Source organism: Juglans regia, chromosome 7 (assembly GCF_001411555.2).
Source record: "Juglans regia cultivar Chandler chromosome 7, Walnut 2.0, whole genome shotgun sequence".
NCBI classification, from domain to species: domain Eukaryota; kingdom Viridiplantae; phylum Streptophyta; class Magnoliopsida; order Fagales; family Juglandaceae; genus Juglans; species Juglans regia.
In genome coordinates, this window is record NC_049907.1 from 41,222,476 (window position 1) to 41,245,193 (window position 22,718).

A 22,718-nucleotide genomic window follows, 5' to 3' on the forward strand; every position below is an offset into this window, starting at 1 on the left:
TCTGAAGCCTCTTGCAATCTCTGTTCTTGTCAATGATTCTAACGAAAAAGTTCGTTCTCTCATCTCTGCTTTTTCTTTTCACTCCGAGGAAAATGACAAACCAGAAAAGCACAAGACAGATTTACAGCTTTGGCAGTATCAGAAGCTATGATTTAGGTTGTGTTTGGATAGTGATCTGATTTTTTAATAGTAGTGAAAAAATCATGGTAAAATATTAAATAATAATAATAAAATAATAAATAGGATGAAACTCTATAATAGACTGCTCTTGAAAGTCTTCTAACTCCACGTTTGTCTTTTGCTGTTTGCTCTAAACTGTACTCGTAATAATTGCTTTCACTTTAAGATACCCGCGAAAACAGCGAAGGCAACAATACCATATGATAAAAATTAAGAAAAAGGCGCAGTATAATTGGACGCAGGACTGGCTTTAGCCTTCAAAAACTGTAAAATGTTGGGAGGTACAGCTTGTCAGCAACTCTATTTGTTAACGCATGCGCATTCCCTCTGGCTTCTCCCTGCATTTCCACACAGATCAGGAGCATGGGAAACATTCTGACCTTTGTTTTTTTTGGGATTCCGATGTTAATGACCTGCTTCTATTTTACTTTATTTATACTCAAAGAGGTCTGCTACAGTCTGCACATGACATTATAACATCATTCATTAGATGGTGTCCGATTTTCAATCCCACCTTTTTCTGATCTCATTATGTTACAAGGGCGTCAGAAGAATCAGTACATCATAATTTATTTATTTATTTTTTATCTTACTCTTATAATTACCACGATTCATGAATACCTGAAAATTTATAAGTTGTAATGATCAAGTATCTGAGCTGAGAGCTTCTAAGATCAGGGATGTTCTCGACGAACATTGTATTTTGTTGTCAATTAACTCTGCGACTTGGTATTTTGAATCACCTACGTCAAGTTAATGCTCGAACTGCCATTATCTATAGTTGAAGACAATTTGCATGTGTACTTTCAGAAAATGGTAAAAGAAGCTCTAGCTAGTCGGTATCCTCGCGAGTCGCTATCTACCATGAGAAATAGACCCCTTTAAGAATTTTGTCAGGTTTTTTTTTTTTTTGAAGATACAAAAAGCAAGATTTTTTGGTTTTGTTTATCTTTGAGGATTCTGCACCCATGGCGTGGGCGTGGATGCCAGTATAGAATGATTGTAAGGCAGCTTACTTCATAATTTCTCTAGCTTTTTCCAAATGTGGATAACTGGTCCCAGGCCAGTTGCAGCTAGCCGAGCAGATGCATGCAGGAACCACCTCGGACTCGGAGAGTCAAACCCTGGCCTCATATATGTAGAGTGAAGCGTGAACTTTGTATGACCTCAAATCCACAAATTCTGTCAATTAAGGTAATTATCTTAAAATGCTTGTAGAATATACCATTTTGAGGGACAACTAATAATTAAGTTCTCATGTACATTTGCAGTTCTGCACATAATAACTGCATGGATGGGTGATCATCATGTTCCGGCTGATCTATTAATTGCTGGTGCAACTAATTAATTATCTAATTGTTAGTGAACTCTTGCTGATCATTTCTATATTGAAAAGAAACATTTATGTTTCCAAGGATGAACTCTGATCTAATCAAGCTGTTCCAAATTAAATGGGCGGAGAAGGTTAATTTACTTTGAAAAGTGAATTTTTGCTTTTTTGTGTGCGCTGAAGAAAAAAGAAAATAAAAAGGATAAAAGATAGACTGAATGAAGACCAAAGGTGGCAAACATAATCATTTGAGTACTCTAATTTTAGTTTTAAGACCAAAATTAGAAGATGGAGTAGATAAGAATATTTGATATTATAATTAGGTGTTCATCATTACTGATGAAGTAATTAATTAATGAAATTTATGACGACCCTGAAATTTATCTGAAAAGGGTTGTTTGTCTTACCCTTCTACAGATCTGGCAGTAGTACTTATATATACTGGGAAGTCACGATGATTTAGAGGCTTTTCCTTTTACACATGAGATTAATTAATGGTGCTCCCCTCTTATTCTAAATATCTTAATGCAGATTAAGTAATTAACTATGATGACTGGTGCTTTGCTTCCTAAATTACTGATACGTATTCAAGGCTATTACCTTAGCCTGACACCCCTTATTAGCAATAGATATTTTATGATGTGCATATAAAATTTTGGTTAAGTACGTAGTACTGGAAACCTCACATGATCTTTTTGCATTAGACCATTCATCAATTTGTTTAGAGATCAGGCCTCATGATCTGCCATTCATCTCCTAACAGATCATATCCAGAAAAGTTTTTTTTTTTTTTTTTTTTAAATAAAAGTCAGAACGCATCATGCAGGTAATGAGACTGATCACACGAAGAATGATCACCAGTGACGTCGAAAACCGATCGAAATATGAAAATTGAGGCTGCAATAGAAGTCAAGTCAATATCTCATGGTCTTATATATAACATTAACAATCGTATGTACACAAAAATGCAAGCAGCTGACTGCAAAAATTAATATACAGCTGTGCATGACCTAATCGATCTGCAATTAGAAAGTTAAGTACTATGATCTAGTACTCGACTGCTTGAATGGCAGCAGCATTAATTGGCTTAGCCTTTAGAGACAAACCCCGGCCGGAGGACCGCGCGCGTCTTTTCGATCGTCCCTGCCCGTTATCAACTTTGTTGATTCCAAAGAAACTTGTTTCTCAAATCCATTTAAAGCAATCCGATCGTCTCGGCATTCAGCCGAGCAAAATGCATTTAGGTATCTGAATTACCATCAATGTTGTAATTCCATACCACCGGTACTAATATTAAATTCACAATTAATGTTTTCTTTAATTACTAAAGTAATAAGCATGCATGATTCTATATGTACAGCGAAAGAAAGAGAAATAATACGCACGTACAAATTAAGATACGTTACCTTATAAGATGCATGCATATACATAGCCACTAATTCATCAATCATGTGCAATAAATTATAGAATATAATGATTAATATATGCTCTAAAAAGAATCTAATAATTCTAGTTCGATTAGAATCTTATTCTACATTAGAATATTACTTATTTATTATAATTCTATATATAGATAGATTCCAATTTATACACTCTTAATTTCAAATTAGAATGTATATATAAATCATTTAAATAATTAGATCAATTCTAAATTAAAAGAAATTTAATTAAGACACATGAAAGCAAAGAAAAGATGGCACTTTTAATTAGTTAATAATCCAAACCGGTGACATAAAATTCTCACAATCGAGTAAGATAATAGGATCAAATGCATGTAGCATCCCTTGTCTACATGCGTGATGTACATGATGAGGTGGATGCATATATATAAATAAACATGTATATACGTGCATATATATATATATATATATATGCAGTACTGACACATGAAGTAGTCAATGAAATGAACGTCGAAGAACGGGGAGAGATCATTGCAATAACCTTACATTTGTCTCTTTAGACGTTGATTAGGCAAAGAGAAAACGAAATTCAAGAAATCAAGACTTGCGTACGTACCCATAAATGTACACATCCTTCTCCACCAGGAGCTTCTTCTTGCATAGAGAACAAGCTTTAAGAAAATCCCCGAACCCTTCATCAGCGGGCTTCTTGTTCTTGGATCCTTCGTCGTCACAAATCGTCAGCGACCCCAGCGTCAGAACACTCTTGAGAGGTTGTACTTGCTTCTGTTTCAGAAGAGGAGGCGAGCTCGACTTCTTGGCGACGGGGTTTGAAGCCGGCTTCGGACGACCGGTGATGGCGCGCTTCTTCAGGCAGAGATCCTCGGGGGACTCGATGGGCTGGACATGGCTGAACAGCCCGGTGTCTCCCTGGCTCGAAGACCGAACAACACGAGAGCGTTTCGATGGCATGATAGGTGCATGAAAAGAGTTAGGGTTTTGGAGCGGACGTTTTCAGGGTAACAATATGCGCTCTTGATGTTTTTGTTGAAAAGAAGCGAAACGAAAAGCGGGGGAAGAGCGGCTTCCTGGGGCTGTATAAGCAGCAAGAACGCAGATGAAAGAGTAAATAAATACTTCATCAATCATTAAGGGCACGTTTGTTTTCCTAACTATTATCACCTTATTTCGTATCATTTTATCTGATTATTATATTTTTTAAAATTTTTATATAAAATAAAATAAATAATTTAATTTTTTCAAATCATAAAATAAAAATATATTCTTATAAATTTTATTTAACTTTCATTTAATTAATACTCCACTTACCTGAATATATATTATTAATTATACGTGCATTCTTCTAATTTGTTCTAATTCTACGTAATTTATTAATTGTGTATAATGCTGCATGTACGTCGATCGAGAAATATCTGGTCAACGTACGTCATATATACCAATTGGCAAGTACCCTTAATTAATTATGAAAAAATACTATTATGCCCACATCATTCGATATCTCTATTTGATTGTTTATCTTTTTTAATTTTTTTTTTACTTAATATTTAAAAAAGTAATTTTAAATATATTAATATATTTTTTTATTTTTTAAATATGTTAAAAAAATATAAAAATAAAAACTTTTTTACGTTAAACGATAAGCCCAGCGGTCAAGATGAGATGGCATAATAGCTGCAACCTTAATTATTTGACCGAATTTGATTTTTTTTTAAAATTATTCATCGGTTTATTTCTAAATTTTCTTAAATAAAAATGACTTAATTATTAGCTATCTTCAGAATTAAAAAAAAAAAAGTAAGAAAGAAAAAACATTAATCAACAACTTTCGGGATTTGACCATATTAAATTATAAAATGGGTGCATATAATATAGGGGGATAAATTGCAAGTATGTTTCAAATAGGGGGATAAATATATAATACTTTAGGTAGTTTAGCGATCATATTAAATTATAAAATGTGTGCATGCTAATTTAGAGGGATAAATTAAAAATGTAATTTTCACAAAATTTTTTTTTTTTTAACCATAAAAGCATTTAGGCATGGTTTGTATAGTAAGATAAGATTAGATGATCTGTGAATAGTAGTGAAATAGTTTGAGTTTATATATTTTATGAAGTTTTAGAAAATTAGAGAGAAAAAATTGAATAAAAATATTATAAAGTTAAAATATTATTTTTATTTTGAAATTTAAAAAAAATGAATTATTTTTTGTGTTTTGTTTAAAAGTTTAAGAAAGTTATAATGATTTGGTAATGATCAAATGAAAAATTCAAAAATTTGAAATTAAAAGTTGTTTGTCTTTGTAGTGTTTGGATATTGAGATTAGATGTGATAAGTTGTGAAGATTCTGCTATCCAAATCAGACATTAATTAGCACGGCCAGCCTTTTGGCAAAGGACTTGATCCCCGATTGCCATGCACCAAGTCTGCCGCAATTTGCTGCCCACGTATGAATTTATGATCTTTTAGAGCATTGGCAATGGCCTAGCCAAATGCCAATGCAAGTCTAAAGTTTAGCTATATGTGAGAAAAAGCTTTCACATTGAACTAGCCAATGGTCTAAAGTTTAAGACTTGAGTTACAGTAATTCTTAGGTGCTCTCCATTATTGGCGAGTTACTATTCACCCTATATCAGAATATTTTATTATTTTGATCAACATCCCCCTCTCTCTTTCCCTTGTTCTTTTCTCTCTCTTCAACTTGCAAGCAACCTCGCGCTCTTCTCTCCCTAGCTCTTCTTCAACCCGCAAGCTTCCTCGTTCGTCCCTCTTCTCTCCGTCGGTCGTCTTCTTCTAGGCCAAACGGTAAGTCTCTTCCTCACTCTTCTCTACCTCATCTCCGTGCATTTTGCTCTAAGTCTCTTCTCTCCCCCTTCTCTCATTTTTGGATCTGATTCTGATGTACTCCCTCTTATATCCTTTTCTCTTCAATAAGCGATTAAACTAAGTCGTCGTGGTGGCTCTGCAACTCTTGCAGTGGCTTCTCTCAGAAAACCCTAATGACACGATCGAGCTCTACCAAATCCATCATTCCTCTCTCGGTACGTAGCTGCTCTTCCATTTTCCCTTCTCGGATATGCACATTAAAAGTTCCTTGCAAATTAGCACATATGATTTCTTGAGTTATGATGATTAATTTTAATTTAGATTATTGGAGATTTATCAAATTAACGTTTATCGTGTTTAAGATTTTGCATAATACGATAAATCATGAGTTGGTAGATTCTGTGATGGAATCAGGCTTCAGTTGTAGAAATCTTCGACCACATTTCCAAATAAATTTGGTTTTTTCTAATGTAGAATTTAGATTTGAGATCAATGGAAACGAGCTTAATGGTGTTATTTTTTCAACCTTGATTATTTATATGCACGAAGCTTTGACGACAAATTTCTTTGTTGAACTTTTGTTATTGTTTTGCGGTGCAAAATACACTTCTGGAGTTTGGGAGGGTAGTGGAGGCGAAACAGTAGGTGGTTTCTGGAACTATATACTATATAACACTGGAGGCAACAGATGGTGAGACGAAGAAAGTTTATGAAGCCAAGATTTGGGAGAAGCCATGGTTGAACTTCAAGGAGTTGTAGTAGTTCAATTTCATTATTGAATTCCATGTTATGGCCAAAAGATAATGTTGAGTAGCAACTGATTTATGAACTGCTTTTATGGCTGGGTAGCAACAGGTTTTGTTTTGTTGGTTTGGTAGTTGCTGAAGTTGGTGGATTTCTCAACTTTTGGATTAAATGTTGTTGGAAATGTTGATGAACTTGATCTGTGATAGGCAATTTGTGGAGATTAAATGTGTGTTCGCAAAATATTAAAAAAAAATTAAAAATTATCATTAAAACAAATAATATTTTATTATTATTTAGACTTTGAAATGACTATTCTAATGTGGACTAATCTAGCTAGAAGTCCATGTTATGGCCAAAAGATAATATTCTAGCTAAATTTTAGACTAGGCCATTACCAATACTCTAAGTTATTTACAAGTTATTTTTCAAATAGTTTCAAAGGAATCAAACATCTAGAAACGAGAATTAATTAATGGCGATCGATTAATTAGAAACAAATATATATGGAACAAAAAATATATAGGGAACTGTAATTTCTTTCTGCGTTCAATTCAAATTTGACCACAAGGGAAAGAAAAATGTTGTTACATATTTTATCTCTAATTATATATGGTATCTTGATCATCATGTCGCGTATTTTAAATGATTTTTCACATCAAGTGTGCACCCCACCACATGCACAAAAGTGCAGATGATTTTTTTTTTTTCCTTTAAGCACTTTTTAAACATATTTAATCATTAAGAAAAAAATAAAAAAATCTAAATTTATTAATATTCACTTTCTGAAAAAAAAAAATTAAAATTTATAAATGGGCACATTCAGTCCTTGTTTGGATTAAGAGATGAGTTATCTCATACGGTAAAGTCATATTCAATCCAAACAACAATTACTTCATTTTCAGAGGTGTTTTCACATGGGTTGATCACTAACGACAAAATGGGTGTTCTGTTTTTCATTTTTCAGTCTGATTTTACTTTTGCAGATGAAAGAGAAAACCCATCTCCCGATGAAAAAGAAAGGCTCCCTGCATGATCATAGTGCTAATTTTGTTAAATAAAAACATGATATAAAATCAAATTAAAGTTAAATAAGAATATTAATATTTTTTATTATTAACTCAAGATTTTATAAAAAATTGATATAAATATTTTGAGTTAATAATATTTTTTATATAATTTGATTTTATAAAAATATTGTCATCTTATAATATTATTATGAATTATATTATAAAAAATTGGGTATGTAAGTTAAAAAATTATTGTTGCTTATTTATAAATATATTTATAAAAAAAAATTATTATAAATATTATGCAATCATTTGTGGGACTCACATCTATCTCTTCTCAAACAATTTAAAACCATCTCATCTCACTTCCAATTCAAACACACAAAATTTTCAAAAATCATATCAACTCATCTAAATTCACAAATCTTACTACTATATATTCACAAATAATTCTTCTATATACAACTGCCGGCGTGGAACCACTGCCACGTCAACCGATATTTAAAAAAAAAAAATGAAACGAAAACAAAACACAACAATGGAGGGAAAATTTCATATTTGGGAAGCTGGAGATCATGTCGTCTGGTAAAAGGAGAGAAAAGCTCTGCTCTGCTCGATCTCTGAACTAGAAGAAGGAGATTTCACCGCCTGGGTCTGGGAACTGGAGATTGCGTCGTTTGGGTCTAGGAAGAAAAGCTCATCTCGATCTCGGGTCTAGGAAGAAAAGCATCTCGGGTCTGGAAGAAGGAGAGATCGCCGCCACCGCAGTCGTCATCTTCGTGTTTGGAAGAGAAAAACATGCTCGATCTTGGGTCTGGTTTTTTTAATCTGTTGTTTTGCTCGAAGTAATTACAATAGTTTCTTTATGGCTTCTACATCTTCTCATTTTATTTTTGTTGGTTTTGTTTGCACAATGCATCCCATTAAAACAAAACAAAAATTAAAAAAAAGCATGTAATTCTTTTTTCCTTTTTTTGGGTATTTTTGGTTTTATGACTTTGAAAATGACTGTCTAGTTTGAAGCATGATGGTAATTTAGATTTTGATTTGTTGTGTGAAGATTTCATTAAGATGGGTATATGTTTTGTGTACATTGCAGTCCTAAAGAAGCATACTCAAGACCACTCTTGCACTGCGTGACTCTATCTCCATTAAAGCCAGCCCTCAGATTCTCGGGTTACAGGTCAAATTGCAATAGCTCTTTATCAAAAAGATCATTTTTTGTAGGTCAGTAGCAAAAGCAAAAATCTTTCAAAAGTTACTTTTTGAAAATTATATTTGTAATAGTCCATTGGCTATGGTTTTATGTTGCTACGGTTTATATTGTGATTTGTGATAGTCCATTGGCTAATCTAGTAAAACCTCATTGAACTTGGTCTGCTCAAATATGTTTACTTCCCTCCGAATGCATGGTTCCTTGCTTTGACTGTACATGTGTCATTCCTAGACAGAGAGGTGGAAGGAGAGTATGTTCACCAAACAGAGGTATACCCTAAGTTAAATCACCCACCATTGTCTAGACCAAGAGATCTAGCCCTCTAAATTATAAGCTTGTTGTTGAGAAGTTGAGATATTCCATTTTTCTTTGTGTCACATATTCCATTTTTTTTTTTTTTTTTTATGTAGGTTTTCTCATGTGCAGAATTGAGAAGTTGAGAACCGGCCCACTCGTTTATTCATTTATTTTGACAATAAAAGGTATTTTGTTCTTTTGAGTTTTTCTTTATATTTTCTTACTAATCTTATATTGGTAGCTTGGAGATTTTGTTTCACTCTATAACAAAGCTTACCACTAGAAGATTCGGGATTTTGTCATGAAATGATTCAACTAAGCGTTTGATTTGTGTACAAATTCTTACTTTGGCTCATCAATTGCTGTCAGTTTCATTCTTTTATATGATGTTGATATATAATGAAGGATCCAAGCTAACAAAGGTTACTATGGAAAGTATATAAAATTGTGATATTGTGTTGTTTATGTATTATAGTTGGTATTGTACTGATCTCTCTCTTTACTTTCCCTGTTTGTGTATTTTATTTTGCTTGATAGGGTTGATAACAGAAGTATACCCTAACTTAAATCACCCACCATTGTCTAGACCAAGAGATTTAGCCCTCTAAATTAAAAGCTTGTTGTGAATGGATGATTGATAGCATCAACTCACATGTTCCTGAAACATGTTACCATTTTCATAGACCATTTTTTATTATATAAGGGTGGGCAGCGGGGCAGATCACCCCATCAGGCAGATGTGGGGGACGAGGCCACCAGCCCTCTGGGTTTAAAAATATCAAAACCAACCCTCCCCCCGGCCCCCCCTCTCCCGATTCCCGAACCTTCTTCGTTCTCACTTCTCCCTCGCTCTCTGTCTCTGTCTCTCTCTCTATAAGTTCTCGCACCTGGTCCCTCTCTCTGCATCGCCGTAGCATGATTGCATCCTCTGCTAGGTTAGCCAATGGACTATCACAAATCACAATATAGACTGTAGCAGCATAAAACCATAGCCAATGGACTATCACAAATCTAATTTTCAAAAAGTAACTTTTGAAAGATTTTTGCTTTTGCTACTGAATGAAACCTACAAAAAATGATCTTTTTGGTAAAGGACTATTGCAATTTGACCTATAACCCGAGAATCTGAGGGCTGGCTTTAATGGAGACAGAGTCACACAGTGCGAGAGTGGTCTTGAGTATGCTTTTTCAGGACTGAAATGTACACAAAACATATACCCATCTTAATGAAATCTTCACACAACAAATCAAAATCTAAATTACCATCATGCTTCAAACTAGACAATCCTTTTCAAAGTCATAAAACCAAAAATACCCAAAAAAAGGAAAAAGGAAAAAGAATTCCTTGCTTTTTCTGAATTTTTGTTCTGTTTTAATGGGACGCAATGTGCAAACAAAACCAACAAAACTAAAATGAGAAGATGCAGAAGCCATAAAGAAACTAGTGTAATTACTTTGAGCAAAACAACAGATTAAAGAAACCAGACCCAAGATTGAGCAGGTTTTTCTCTTCCAAACATGAAGACGACGGCGGCGACAATCTCTCCTTCTTCCAGACCCGAGATGCTTTTCTTCTCAGACCCGAGATCGAGACTAGATAACTTCGGGAATGGGGAGAAGACGATGGGAATGGGGAGAAGAGGCTACTTTCGAGAGGGAGAAAGTGAAGGAGTGAAAACTAAAAAGTGAAAGTGAGATTTCTTTATGCAGGAAACTTGTTTTGAATTCAAAATGCCAACGATGCCGTTCTGTGCCACGTAGGATACGGTTCCGCGCCGGTTTTCCAAACCGATTGTAAGTAGCTTTTTTTATTCATGAATTATCTTGATTCATTTAATCTCATCTCATCTCTCAATCTAGATAAAAACTTAAGAATCATACTAGCATTTTCCTTAAAAATTATTGAGCATGCACCACGTACGTAAGTTAATGTGAGGTTAAAGATGCATGGAAAAAAAATTGAGTCTAAATTATTATTTATTAATGTCTCATTTTGTATTTAATCCATCAGTAATATTCTTTTAGGCTTAATTAGTTTGTTTGCATGGCTCCAAGTTCCAACAATCAATGTAGAAGAGTACAGACGCGCGGGCAATGCCGTGTGAATACGACATGCATCTCATGTCACTTAAAACTGGTATTTAGGGGTGTAATCGATCCGGTTCGATCCGGTTTTGGATAAAATTTAGAACTGAATCGGTATGTACCGATTTTGTATTTTTTAAAACCGATTACGCACCGGTTACCCTCCTAAACCGGTACTTCCGGTTTTACCGGTTTTCGGTCCGGTCCGATCCGGTTTTCCGATTTTTTTAAAATGTAAGTTTCACAATTTGTCATTATAAATTTGTTTATAAAAAAAAAAAAAAAACTAATTTAAAAAATATTGTTTTATACTTTTATTATAAGTTATATATTAGTATTAGTTATAAACTATATATTTAATATTAGTATTAGTTATAAACTTTTAGTAATTTAGTATTAATATTTTATGTAATAATTTATAAATTATAATAAGAAATAATTTCATATATAATTATATATAAAAATTTCACATAAAAAATTATAATTATACATAATATATAAAACTTATATATTATATATATATAATATTTTGTATAAAACTTATATATACAATAATATAAATATTTTTTTATATTTTTTTTTATCAACCGGTCTGGTCTGGTCTTGTCCGAAAAATCTTAAAACCGGAACCGGATCGGAACCAGCCGGTTTTTACATTCTAAGAATCGGTCCTGGACCGAACCAGTTCAAAATCGATAAAACCAGTCCGGTCCAGTTTTCCGGTTTCAACTTACACCCCTATCGGTATTTGAATCTGGAAGAAAATTAAGGATAGGATAAGAAACTTATTTTAGTTTTATAATTTTTTTAAATTTTCATATCAAATATAATAAATAATTCAGTCTTTTCAAATTTTAAGATAATATTAATATTAAAAATAATATAATAATAATATTTTTTCAATTTTCAACTTTTATCTAAAATCATTTTATCTCATCTCCCTATCCAAATCGGACCTAAGTGAGGGGTCTGGTCAATGAGTCAATGACTTGGCTTCGTTTGTTTTCACAAAATTTTTCAATTTATCTCACCTCATCTAATCTCTACCGACTTAGCTTCTAAAGAACAATTAATCACTTGACAGTAGCGTTGCATAATTCTAAAGAGGTGGTCTTAACGCGTCTAAACTACGTTACCTATACTCATTATAATTAGTTAATACAGTATATTACTTTGAGTCTCATTAGATTATTATAATAATGTGAGATCTCATACACCACCTATACTTATATATATACATATATATATACTAGGAAATGGCCCCCTGGTGCGTTAACTCCGAGGTGCACCTGACATAATAATTTAAATAATAAAAAAAAAAGTCAGTAACTTATTTGTCTAGAAAAAGAAAATACAAGTTTAAAGAAAAATAAAAAATTAAGATTAAAAAAGAAAATCTGAACTTCATCAAAGTATGAGTATTGGTCTGCATCTATATTGTATGAGTACACTGTTAGAACAAAAAATACATGAAAAAGAGACATCAATTCATGTGCGTCGTAGGGCTATTAAGGACTTTTTGATAAAACATGATCATTCATTAAATTTTACAAGAGAGCTATAAGTCAAATGGTCAAGGGTCTTAAGAACCTTTTGGTAAAATATTATTCTTCATTAAATTATATAAGGGAGCTTCACGTCAAATGATCAAAAATTTTAAGGATTTTTTGTTAAAACAGAACTTAATGAAAAAATATGAAAAGTGAACGGGAAAAAAAAATTATTATTCATAGTTAAATAGTTACTTATTATAATAGAGTAAATATATATGAAGTGAAATAATATTTAGAAAGTAAGTAAACTTGAACTTTTGTTCTTATGCTCTTTTGTCAATTAAACTTCATTGATAATAAGTATTGGAGAGCTATATTCTGCATCGGTACCATTTAGAACTACTATTTTGACAATTTGACTAATCATATTGACATGCAGGCTAGGATGGCACTTAATTGGTTGAATTGCATGTCAAGATGCCAATTAGAAACCCTACCTTCCTCATGTCATGGGAGCATAGTCAGTGGTCAGCAATTAATGACACTTAATTATGGCAAATTGAGAATAATGTCAATTTTGGACGAACGATGTTAATTTAGTTAACGGAAAAATAATAAAAATCGTTAAAACAAAATTTTCTGTTAAATAATCAGTTTATATATATAAAGAGATATATATCATTTATCATAATGGAACATTAAGTTTTAATTGAATATTTTGCTAGCATATAAGTCACATGTACATATCATGACTTGTTACGAGTTAATGGATAAAAACACAATTTATTGTTTGACTTATTACGATCCTAAAAAATGTTTAAATATAAAAAATATTATTATTTATTATCATTTTAACTAATTATAACCTCTTTATAATGATCATCGCGTTGTATCAAATGATTAGTTATTTTTTACTCATTTATCAATTATTTAATATCACATAAAATAAGTCTAGATATAACCTTGGGGCTTCATGTAACACGCGGACCAAATGTTAGCCCACACCCATAAAGAAGCTATGAAGTTAAGGAAAAACCACTCGTGCATTCTCTTATTTTATTTATTTATTTATTTATTTTTAAATTTTTATTTATTATTATTTATTACTATTATTTTATCTTCTTGGTTCTTATATTTTTATTATTAACTTTTCTCCCTCTCTTCTCTCTTCCACCAACGGTTTCTTCCTCCCAATTACCCACGTCCTAATCTCTCTCAATTGCTCTCCCTCATCCCATCATTTTATCTTTCTCCCTCTTGTGCGCAGGCTAACATAGTTGTCGCTGCCTTCACTCCCTATCTCTTTACCTTTCTAACTTCTTCGCACCACGTCGCAAGGCACATAGAAACGCCACCATCCAACCACCACGAGATAGCCTCCACGGCCCAGCACCTTCGTGTCCTCATATAGAAACCAATCGCTGCGTGCACTTCAACAATCGGCAACAAGCAGCAAATTTGCACCGCTGCCCTTCACGTCCAGGAAGCAATAGACAAGCCACCTCAACGTGCACTCAAGCCTTCATCAGCCCTTCCCACCGCCTCAACCTTGCATCGAGAACCCCACGGCGACGAAGCTCCGTCGCGCCCAACCAACAATCACCAACATTCGTGGGAAGTAGAAACCAAAACTGCTATGGTTTAAGCCCATAGAACAGAGCAACACCACAACCTAGAGTCGTCGTGAGCCACCATCACAACACCTTCACCCCTTTCGACTACTCCCTGTCGGCATGGTCTTCATGCTCTCTCTCTCTCTCTCTCTTTGAACTCCACCGCTTGCCACAGAGGAGACTGCCATGATTGTTTCTCGCCAGCCCAGCCCCCTACACCTTCACGTATTCCCCGCTCTCCCTCGGTGAGTGTTCTTTTCCTATTATGTCGTCTCTCTCTCTCTCTCTCTCTCTCTCTCTCTCTCTCATCTTTCTCTCACACTCTCCCTCTCTTTGTGCCCTACCACCACACCTAGTTGCACCACTGTCGACATCCACCCATTGCTGCTCCAATCCATTGTCGCGAGTTTCCCTCACGGTGAGTTTGGTTCCACAGCATGGTAGGGTTATGTTTTATTCCCAAAAATCTGCCCATCCATTTTATCATGTTTCCTAAAATATCCCTGTTATTTGGTAGGTTCTATTTTGGGTCATTGTCTATCTATTATACTTATTTTGTGAAGGCTGTTTTTGTATAAGATCATATAAAGAAAATGATTTAAATTATATTATGTTAATTTTAATCCCTTGTCCTACAGCATTTGGAAAGCATGTTGAAGAAATTGTTTTTAAGTATAATTATATTACTTTCAATAGTAAATAAAAAGTTTTTTAATTTTATTAAATGAGTTTCCCACTTGTTATATTATTTGAATTTGATATAAGTATATTATTAAGTTGTAAATTAGAAGTATTTAATCTATTTTTTTTAACACTAAGCCGATTATATGATACAAGTCCTTGATGGTTTTTAAATTAGATATGATTCAGAATATTTTATGAATTACTATTGTTGAAGAAATTTATGAATTTCCTACCACATTATATGTTGGCAGTATTAAATTATCGTGTTAATAATAGTTTATAGAGATATGAGTTTTAAATATGATTAAGTTAATTTTTGAAATGAATCTAAGTTGTTTTGCCATATTTGATAAAATTATTTTATAATAAGTTAAAACTGTTTTTTAATGATAATATATTTATTAGATTTAAGATAACTATATAGTTATCAAAACTATTTCCGTAGTATGAATTTTAAATAAACGGAGAGTTTTAGCAAGTCTTTTTAGAAGTTTAGTAACTCTTAGTGTTTTCTATAGGTGACGATTGACATTCTTTCAGTATGATTGTGGAAAGATTCAGAATAGTACTTAAGAAGTCCAGTAAGCGAGATTCATATATTAGTTTTGCATAAAAGACATGAAATGAGGTTGACTTTGAAAATAAGTATATTTTTTTTTTAAAAAAGAAATCTGAAAACGACCTCAGATGTTTATTCTACATATGCATAAATTCTATATAAGAAAAAGTATTTTCTGTTATGACTGGTGTAGACATGAGCTAATTTTGTGCATTATGTTTCTGAACTATGCAAAAAGAGCGAATATAAAAATCTAAAATTTTCTACTATGAATAAATAAATATGTTTTGATTCTGTTTATTTCAAACATGTGAAATGATCTGAAGTTATTCAGTATTTTTTTTTTTAATATGATGTGTTATCTGAAAACCTTGGTATGAAATTTTGATTCTGTATCTGAATGTGATCTAGTTCCGAAAATGTTTCGTTCTATTTCTGTTAAAGCTCAGCCACGAGTATAATGGTGGTTTATAACCCTACCACAGAAGTTAAATATGGTATTTATCCCGATATGATACTATGAAATGATATCAATATAATGTTTCAGTTTGGATATGCCAAATGATTTTCTTTTTGGGAATAAGTTTGTTTTTCTGAAAATCTCACTCTGATATATTGTATCAAGTTTTGTTTATGCATTTTGAAAGTAAATATGTTGATTCTACATTCTGAATGTAAATGTTTTGTTCTGCATACCGAACCTTATAAATGTTCATATTTACATGCTAGTATATATTATCTGCTTGCTTAGTGTTGATAACTCACATCTTAATCTTCATAATATTTTCAGATGACATTAATGGTTCAGCTGAGGATCAGTATTAGAGTTAATGGACAAGATTAGTCGTGGATAGTTATTGGGTTTCTCGTGGTACTAGTGCTGCTGATGGATTTATTAATTTAGTAGGTTGTTTTCAATTTGTTTAGACGGATTATGGAGACTTATATCAATTATATTTTTATTCTAGTTTGTTAATTGAGACATGAAGAAAAATTGATATTTTTATTTGGGTTGTGGTATTGATCAGGATTTTGTATGTGAGTATGGTGGTCTATTAATTTGAAGTATTTACATTTGTTTTGGAGTTGTAGAAGTATATATTCATGAATTTGGAAATATATTAGTATTGTTAGAGTTAATTATCAAGTAACATGAGTTAACTCTCCAGACTCTCGGAATCAGAGTGGTACACTTCAGCCCAAGTTTGAAGAAGTCTCCAAAGTTTTTAATTTTTTATGAGCTTTATTAAGGCAAACTTTATAAAAAAGACTTTGCACTAATTAAATATACTTTTATGGTTTTGCTCCCAAATTTAGCATTATTTTGGTTCCGCCCTCGCATCAGATATTATAGAAGTATAATGATTGAAAATTTAGTCATGATATAGAATCTGATTCTGCCTCGTACTCTAATTTTTAATATATAATTGTAATAGATTAAATTTATTACTTTAAACAATAAACAATATGCACCGAATTACTTTTGATCCTTTCCTAGCTAGCTGCTACATGCACAAAACTCCAAATTCGCTGTGTCTTTCTGCGTCGCGTGCTTGTCCATATTTTACTTCACGGATGAGCATCGCCGCGTCCACCAACCAAAACGCATGCCCTGGACGAAACCTCGCATGCACACAAACACGTAAACACCATGAGGTGGACCTCAGGCAGGCCCCCCATTGCCGAGTCCGACAGATGATTTCCTTCTACAGTTTTCATGGAGAGATCAATTTCACCCAGCATCTCGACTCTGAAGTCCACAGATTTTTATTCGCTGCATATATGATCAATTAGCATACATGCAGAACAATATTGGGCCATTGATTTCGAGCTAGCTAGCTGGTACGTCGTGACTCGTAACGCGGGTGTTTGAAGTAGTAGTAGGCCACGTCGATTTGTCACGTAGGACACTGGTCACTTTGCATGTAAACGTGCCAAGCCAAATGTCCTTAATAGCATGTCTAAGCCGTAGCAGCTATAAATATGTGATCCCCGTCTCTGCCATCAATACCATCGAAGGAAGCTAAAACCAGAACTATCATGGTGATCAAAGCCAAGATTCCTTTGTTCCTGTTCCTTTCAGCTCTTTTCCTCGCCTTAGTATGCTCGTCTCTCGCTCTCGAGACTGAGGACCTAAGTAATGAACTCAACCCTCATCATGACCCTGAAAGCCATAGGCGGGAGTTCCAGCAGTGCCAGGAGCGGTGCCAACGTGAAGAGCGTGGACAGAGACAGGCGCAACAGTGTCAGCGGCGCTGCGAGGAGCAATTGAGGGAGCGTGAAAGGGAAAGAGAGCGTGAGGAGGTTGTCAACCCACGGGACCCACGACAACAATACGAGCAGTGCCGGGAAACCTGCGAGAAGCAGGACCCTCGACAACAGCCACAATGCGAGAGAAGATGCGAGCGGCAATTTCAAGAACAAGAAGAACGAGAAAGAAGGGAGCGCGGACGCGGCAAAGGCGACGATGACCAGGAGAATCCGCGAGACCCACGAGAACAGTATCGCCAATGCCAAGAGCACTGCCGGAGGCAAGGTAAAGGACAGCGTCAACAGCAGCAATGCCAAAGCAGGTGCGAGGAGCGCTTCGAAGAGGAGCAAAGAAGGCAAGAAGAAAGGGAGCGCCGACGTGGCAGAGACGACGATGACGAGGAGAATCCGCGTGACCCACGAGAACAGTATCGCCAATGCCAGGAGTACTGCCGGAGGCAAGGGCAAGGACAGCGTCAACAGCAGCAATGCCAAAGCAGGTGCGAGGAGCGGTTAGAAGAGGAGCAAAGAAGTCAAGAAGAAAGGGAGCGCCGACGCGGCAGAGACGTAGACGACCAGAATCCGCGAGACCCAGAACAGCGGTATGAGCAGTGTCAGCAACAGTGTGAAAGGCAACGAAGGGGTCAGGAGCAAACACTATGCCGGAGAAGGTGTGAGCAACGGAGACAACAAGAAGAAAGAGAGCGCCAACGTGGCAGAGACCGACAAGATCCCCAACAACAGTACCACAGATGCCAACGCCGATGCCAGATACAAGAGCAAAGCCCGGAAAGGCAAAGGCAATGCCAGCAACGATGCGAACGACAATACAAGGAGCAGCAAGGCAGAGAACGGGGACCAGAGGCAAGCCCGCGCAGAGAAAGCAGAGGCCGGGAAGAGGAGCAACAGAGGCACAATCCCTACTACTTTCACTCCCAGAGCATTAGGTCGAGACATGAGTCCGAGGAAGGTGAAGTTAAATATCTTGAGAGGTTCACGGAGAGAACCGAGCTCCTTCGTGGCATTGAGAATTACCGTGTGGTTATCTTGGATGCAAATCCTAACACCTTCATGCTCCCACATCACAAAGATGCGGAATCTGTTGCCGTAGTCACAAGAGGTAAAAAAATCTCTACCATATTATATCATACTTACTAATATGAAAACGACTAAAGTATTAAATAGATCATTGAACTTACTAATCTTTAATATATAGTTTTGTTTTTTGTTGAATTTTTAGAGTTAAAAGGATACGGACACCTCGTAATTTTTAGGATATAATGATTTTTTATACTTGGAGTGACGACATATTATAATTCTTCAATTTGGAGACATTTGAGTTGCATATTTTTGAAAAAAAAAAAATACAGGAAGGGCGACCCTCACCTTAGTATCTCAAGAGACAAGAGAGTCGTTCAACCTCGAGTGTGGAGATGTTATTAGGGTTCCTGCGGGTGCTACCGTGTATGTGATTAACCAAGACAGTAACGAGAGGCTAGAGATGGTGAAACTCCTCCAGCCCGTCAACAATCCTGGCCAATTTAGGGTATTTACTAGCATAATTTCTACTCCTTATTTCTGCTCCTCTTTGTCTTCTCACAATTCCTTTAATCGTTTTTGGTACTCAAGTTTGAGTTTGTTGTACTGCAGGAATACTATGCAGCTGGTGCTAAAAGTCCTGATCAATCATATCTCAGGGTATTCAGCAATGATATTCTCGTCGCAGCTCTAAATGTAGGCTTCTTCTTTTTCATTCTCTAGACCCAAAAAAAAAAAAGAACAGAGAAAAAACTTGGTTAACCGACTAAAATTGGACGTCATGATCTTGACAGACCCCGAGGGACAGGTTAGAGAGGTTCTTCGACCAGCAGGAGCAGCGGGAAGGAGTAATCATCAGAGCCTCACAAGAGAAGCTCAGGGCATTGAGCCAACACGCCATGTCTGCCGGCCAGAGGCCATGGGGCCGCCGCTCCTCTGGGGGTCCTATCAGTCTAAAAAGCGAAAGGCCGTCCTACTCGAATCAGTTTGGGCAGTTCTTCGAGGCTTGCCCCGAGGAGCACAGGCAACTGCAAGAGATGGATGTCCTTGTCAATTACGCCGAAATCAAACGAGTAAGGCAAAAGACCTTAAATAACATGGTACCGTTAGTTATTCTCCGCTTTAATTCTTTACCCTGATACTCGAGAAAAATTGTTGGTTGTTTATGCAGGGAGCTATGATGGTGCCCCACTACAATTCTAAAGCCACAGTTGTAGTGTATGTGGTAGAAGGGACTGGACGCTATGAAATGGCCTGCCCACATGTTTCAAGCCAGAGCTACGAAGGCCAAGGGAGAAGAGAACAAGAGGAGGAAGAGAGCACTGGGCGATTCCAGAAGGTAACGGCTCGTTTGGCACGTGGAGATATATTTGTAATCCCGGCAGGGCATCCGATTGCGATAACTGCCTCTCAGAATGAGAATCTGCGCTTACTCGGCTTCGGCATTAATGGCGAGAACAACCAGAGAAACTTCCTTGCCGGTGAGTCTCAGCTTTGAAAGCAACATAAATAGAAGCACATGAATTACATGCATGCATGCTACACACACACACACATATATATATATATAGAATATATTAATTTAGAAGACTTAATAATATTGTTTGTTATTTGTTATGCAGGGCAAAACAACATAATTAACCAGTTAGAGAGAGAAGCAAAGGAGCTGTCGTTCAACATGCCACGAGAAGAGATAGAAGAGATATTTGAAAGCCAGATGGAATCTTATTTTGTGCCCACGGAAAGGCAGAGCCGACGTGGCCAAGGGAGAGACCACCCATTGGCATCAATTTTGGACTTCGCTTTCTTCTAAGTAGGCTAGCAAAGTATGTTCCAAATTATCCATATCATGCAATGCTTTGTTGGTTTTGTTATGTAATAATGTCTTAATAATATAAGATAGTACTAGATCAGACGGATGAGTACTGAGGCGCTGTGTTAAAAGTTTGTAAGCAGCCTTATGGAGTACTTAAGTACTACTTCTGTATTCGGATGAAGTTGTCTAGCTTTTGATGATCAGTATGCATAAATAAAACAAAGTTCCATGTGTTTGCTCAACTATTTTTCCACACTCGGTTAGCTTTGATTTCAAATATCCCACTAGCTACCTTAAGTCAAAGTGCTCTCAAGTTTGCATGCACAGATGGAATATCCACACTCTGTTTGGGCATGCAGGCCGGTAAAGCACATGCAGTTTCGAGGAATGCTCGCGATCTAGGTGATCAGCTATATATGCAGTTTTCAATCGACCATACCAGCCAGCTAGGTAATTAGTACGTAAGATCTGATTATTTACTGGGAAATATATCGGCAGATCATCATGCGTCTCATGAAGATGATGGATAGATATTAAAATTGGTTCATCACCTTTGTGGAAAATACAGGAAAAGAAATTTGCATGGGATATTTCTTCATACAGTTTGTAGTTTAAACTAATTATGGAAATTGCAAAGGCTCTCAGTCCTTTCCTGTCCTCCAATTTATTATGAAAGTGGACACACAGCAGGAATAATGGCCAATATCTCTGTGAATATTCTGCGTTAATTGAAGCCCAACCGAAAATATATCATGCCATATGTTTCTGTAAATTGATACACTATATCTTATGAATATCCTAGTCATAATGTTTGTATATTTCCTTAGATATAATCATAACCTTATCATAGCCTTGTATATAAACTCTTACAAGAATCGATAAAACCGTGTGTTACAGTTTCCATCAAAATCTCTTGCAATATTCCTTTTTCTATATGGTATCAAGAGACCATTCCTCTAATGAGATTTCGATCCTAAAAATGTCTTCTACAAATCCAAACACTCAGCCATCTTCTTCCACCGAAAATCCACTTGTTGTTTTCAACATTACAGCTCAAATTAATGAGAAACTCACACTCAACATTTCCACAATGGCGTGTCTAATTTGAAACACTTCTAATTTGCTATGATCTCATGGATTATGTCAATGGTGTTTCCTAATGTCCCTCGTCTGATGGAACTCCATTATCTATCGCAAAAAAAAACTCATTGGGTTAGGAAAGATAAGCTAATCATCAGTGCTATCCTTGCCTCCACATCCACATCCATTACCCCACTCATTGCCACAGCCAAAACCTCTCATGATGCATGGAAAAAATTAACAAATATATATGCTAGTAGATTGCGTACAAGGGCAATGCAACTCAAGGAAGAACTAACCTTGATCCAGCGTGGGAATCAAACGATTCCAAATTACCTCCATGCGGTTAAAGCCTTGGTTGATGAGATAGCCCTCATTGACCATCCAATCATTGAAGATGACCTAACCCTATAGGTCCTCAATGGCTTGGGTCCTGACTTTCGAGAAATTACCGCACCTATTCAGGCAAGAGAAAAATCACTTGCCTTTGAAGAGCTTTGTGACTTGCTTTTTGGGCACGAGAGCTACTTGAGGAGGATGGAAGCTGCTACCCATTAGCTTGTTGCTGTTGCGAATTTCACAACCAGAAAATCTGGTTTCTCAAGAACTCAACAGCCTAAAGGCTCTCATAAGGCTACTAGGACTTCACAGCCTCAGGGCCAATCTCGCTTGCCAAATGGGCCACCCCGTGACTAGCAACGCTTCAACTTTAATAACTCGAGTCGTTCCAATTCTAATCAACGGCGTTACCAGCCCAAGTGCCAATTCTGTGATCAAATGGGCCACACGGCTAAGAATTGTTCATAGTTGTAGTCCAATGAAATGATTGTGAATTGCGCTGCAACATCTCATGCTCAAGAAAATAAATGGCTTATTGATTATGCAACTTCTCATAATACTACTAGTGATCTTACAAATTTATCCATTCATTCTGAATATGATGACACTAACGAAGTTGTTTTCGATGATGGTACAGGTTTGATTGTCTCACACATTAGTTCCTTGGCCTTATCTACAAAAAAAAAAAAATCATTTACATGAAACACTTTGTGTTCACAATATTCACAAGAATTTA

At 35.6% G+C, this 22,718-nt stretch overlaps 1 protein-coding gene across 1 annotated transcript; it reads left to right on the forward strand.

The window, feature by feature from the left end:
• The first annotated feature begins 17,447 nt into the window (after positions 1-17,447).
• LOC108984611 (vicilin Car i 2.0101) lies at positions 17,448-20,805 on the forward strand. The gene is made up of 6 exons (XM_018956626.2): positions 17,448-18,829; positions 19,080-19,255; positions 19,360-19,443; positions 19,542-19,820; positions 19,919-20,228; positions 20,370-20,805. The coding sequence occupies exons 1-6, from the start codon at positions 17,500-17,502 to the stop codon at positions 20,558-20,560; spliced, it is 2,370 nt and encodes a 789-aa protein (XP_018812171.1). The 5' UTR covers positions 17,448-17,499; the 3' UTR covers positions 20,561-20,805.
• Positions 20,806-22,718: the final 1,913 nt, after the last annotated feature.

Bases quoted from the DNA above. Each gene is read 5' to 3' on its own strand.
- LOC108984611 (XM_018956626.2), top strand. From the start codon at position 17,500: ATGGTGATCAAAGCCAAGATTCCTTTGTTCCTGTTCCTTTCAGCTCTT. The intron at 19,444-19,541 runs GTAGGCTTCTTC...TGATCTTGACAG, and splicing joins TTCTCGTCGCAGCTCTAAAT to ACCCCGAGGGACAGGTTAGA. The intron at 19,821-19,918 runs GTAAGGCAAAAG...TTGTTTATGCAG, and splicing joins ATTACGCCGAAATCAAACGA to GGAGCTATGATGGTGCCCCA.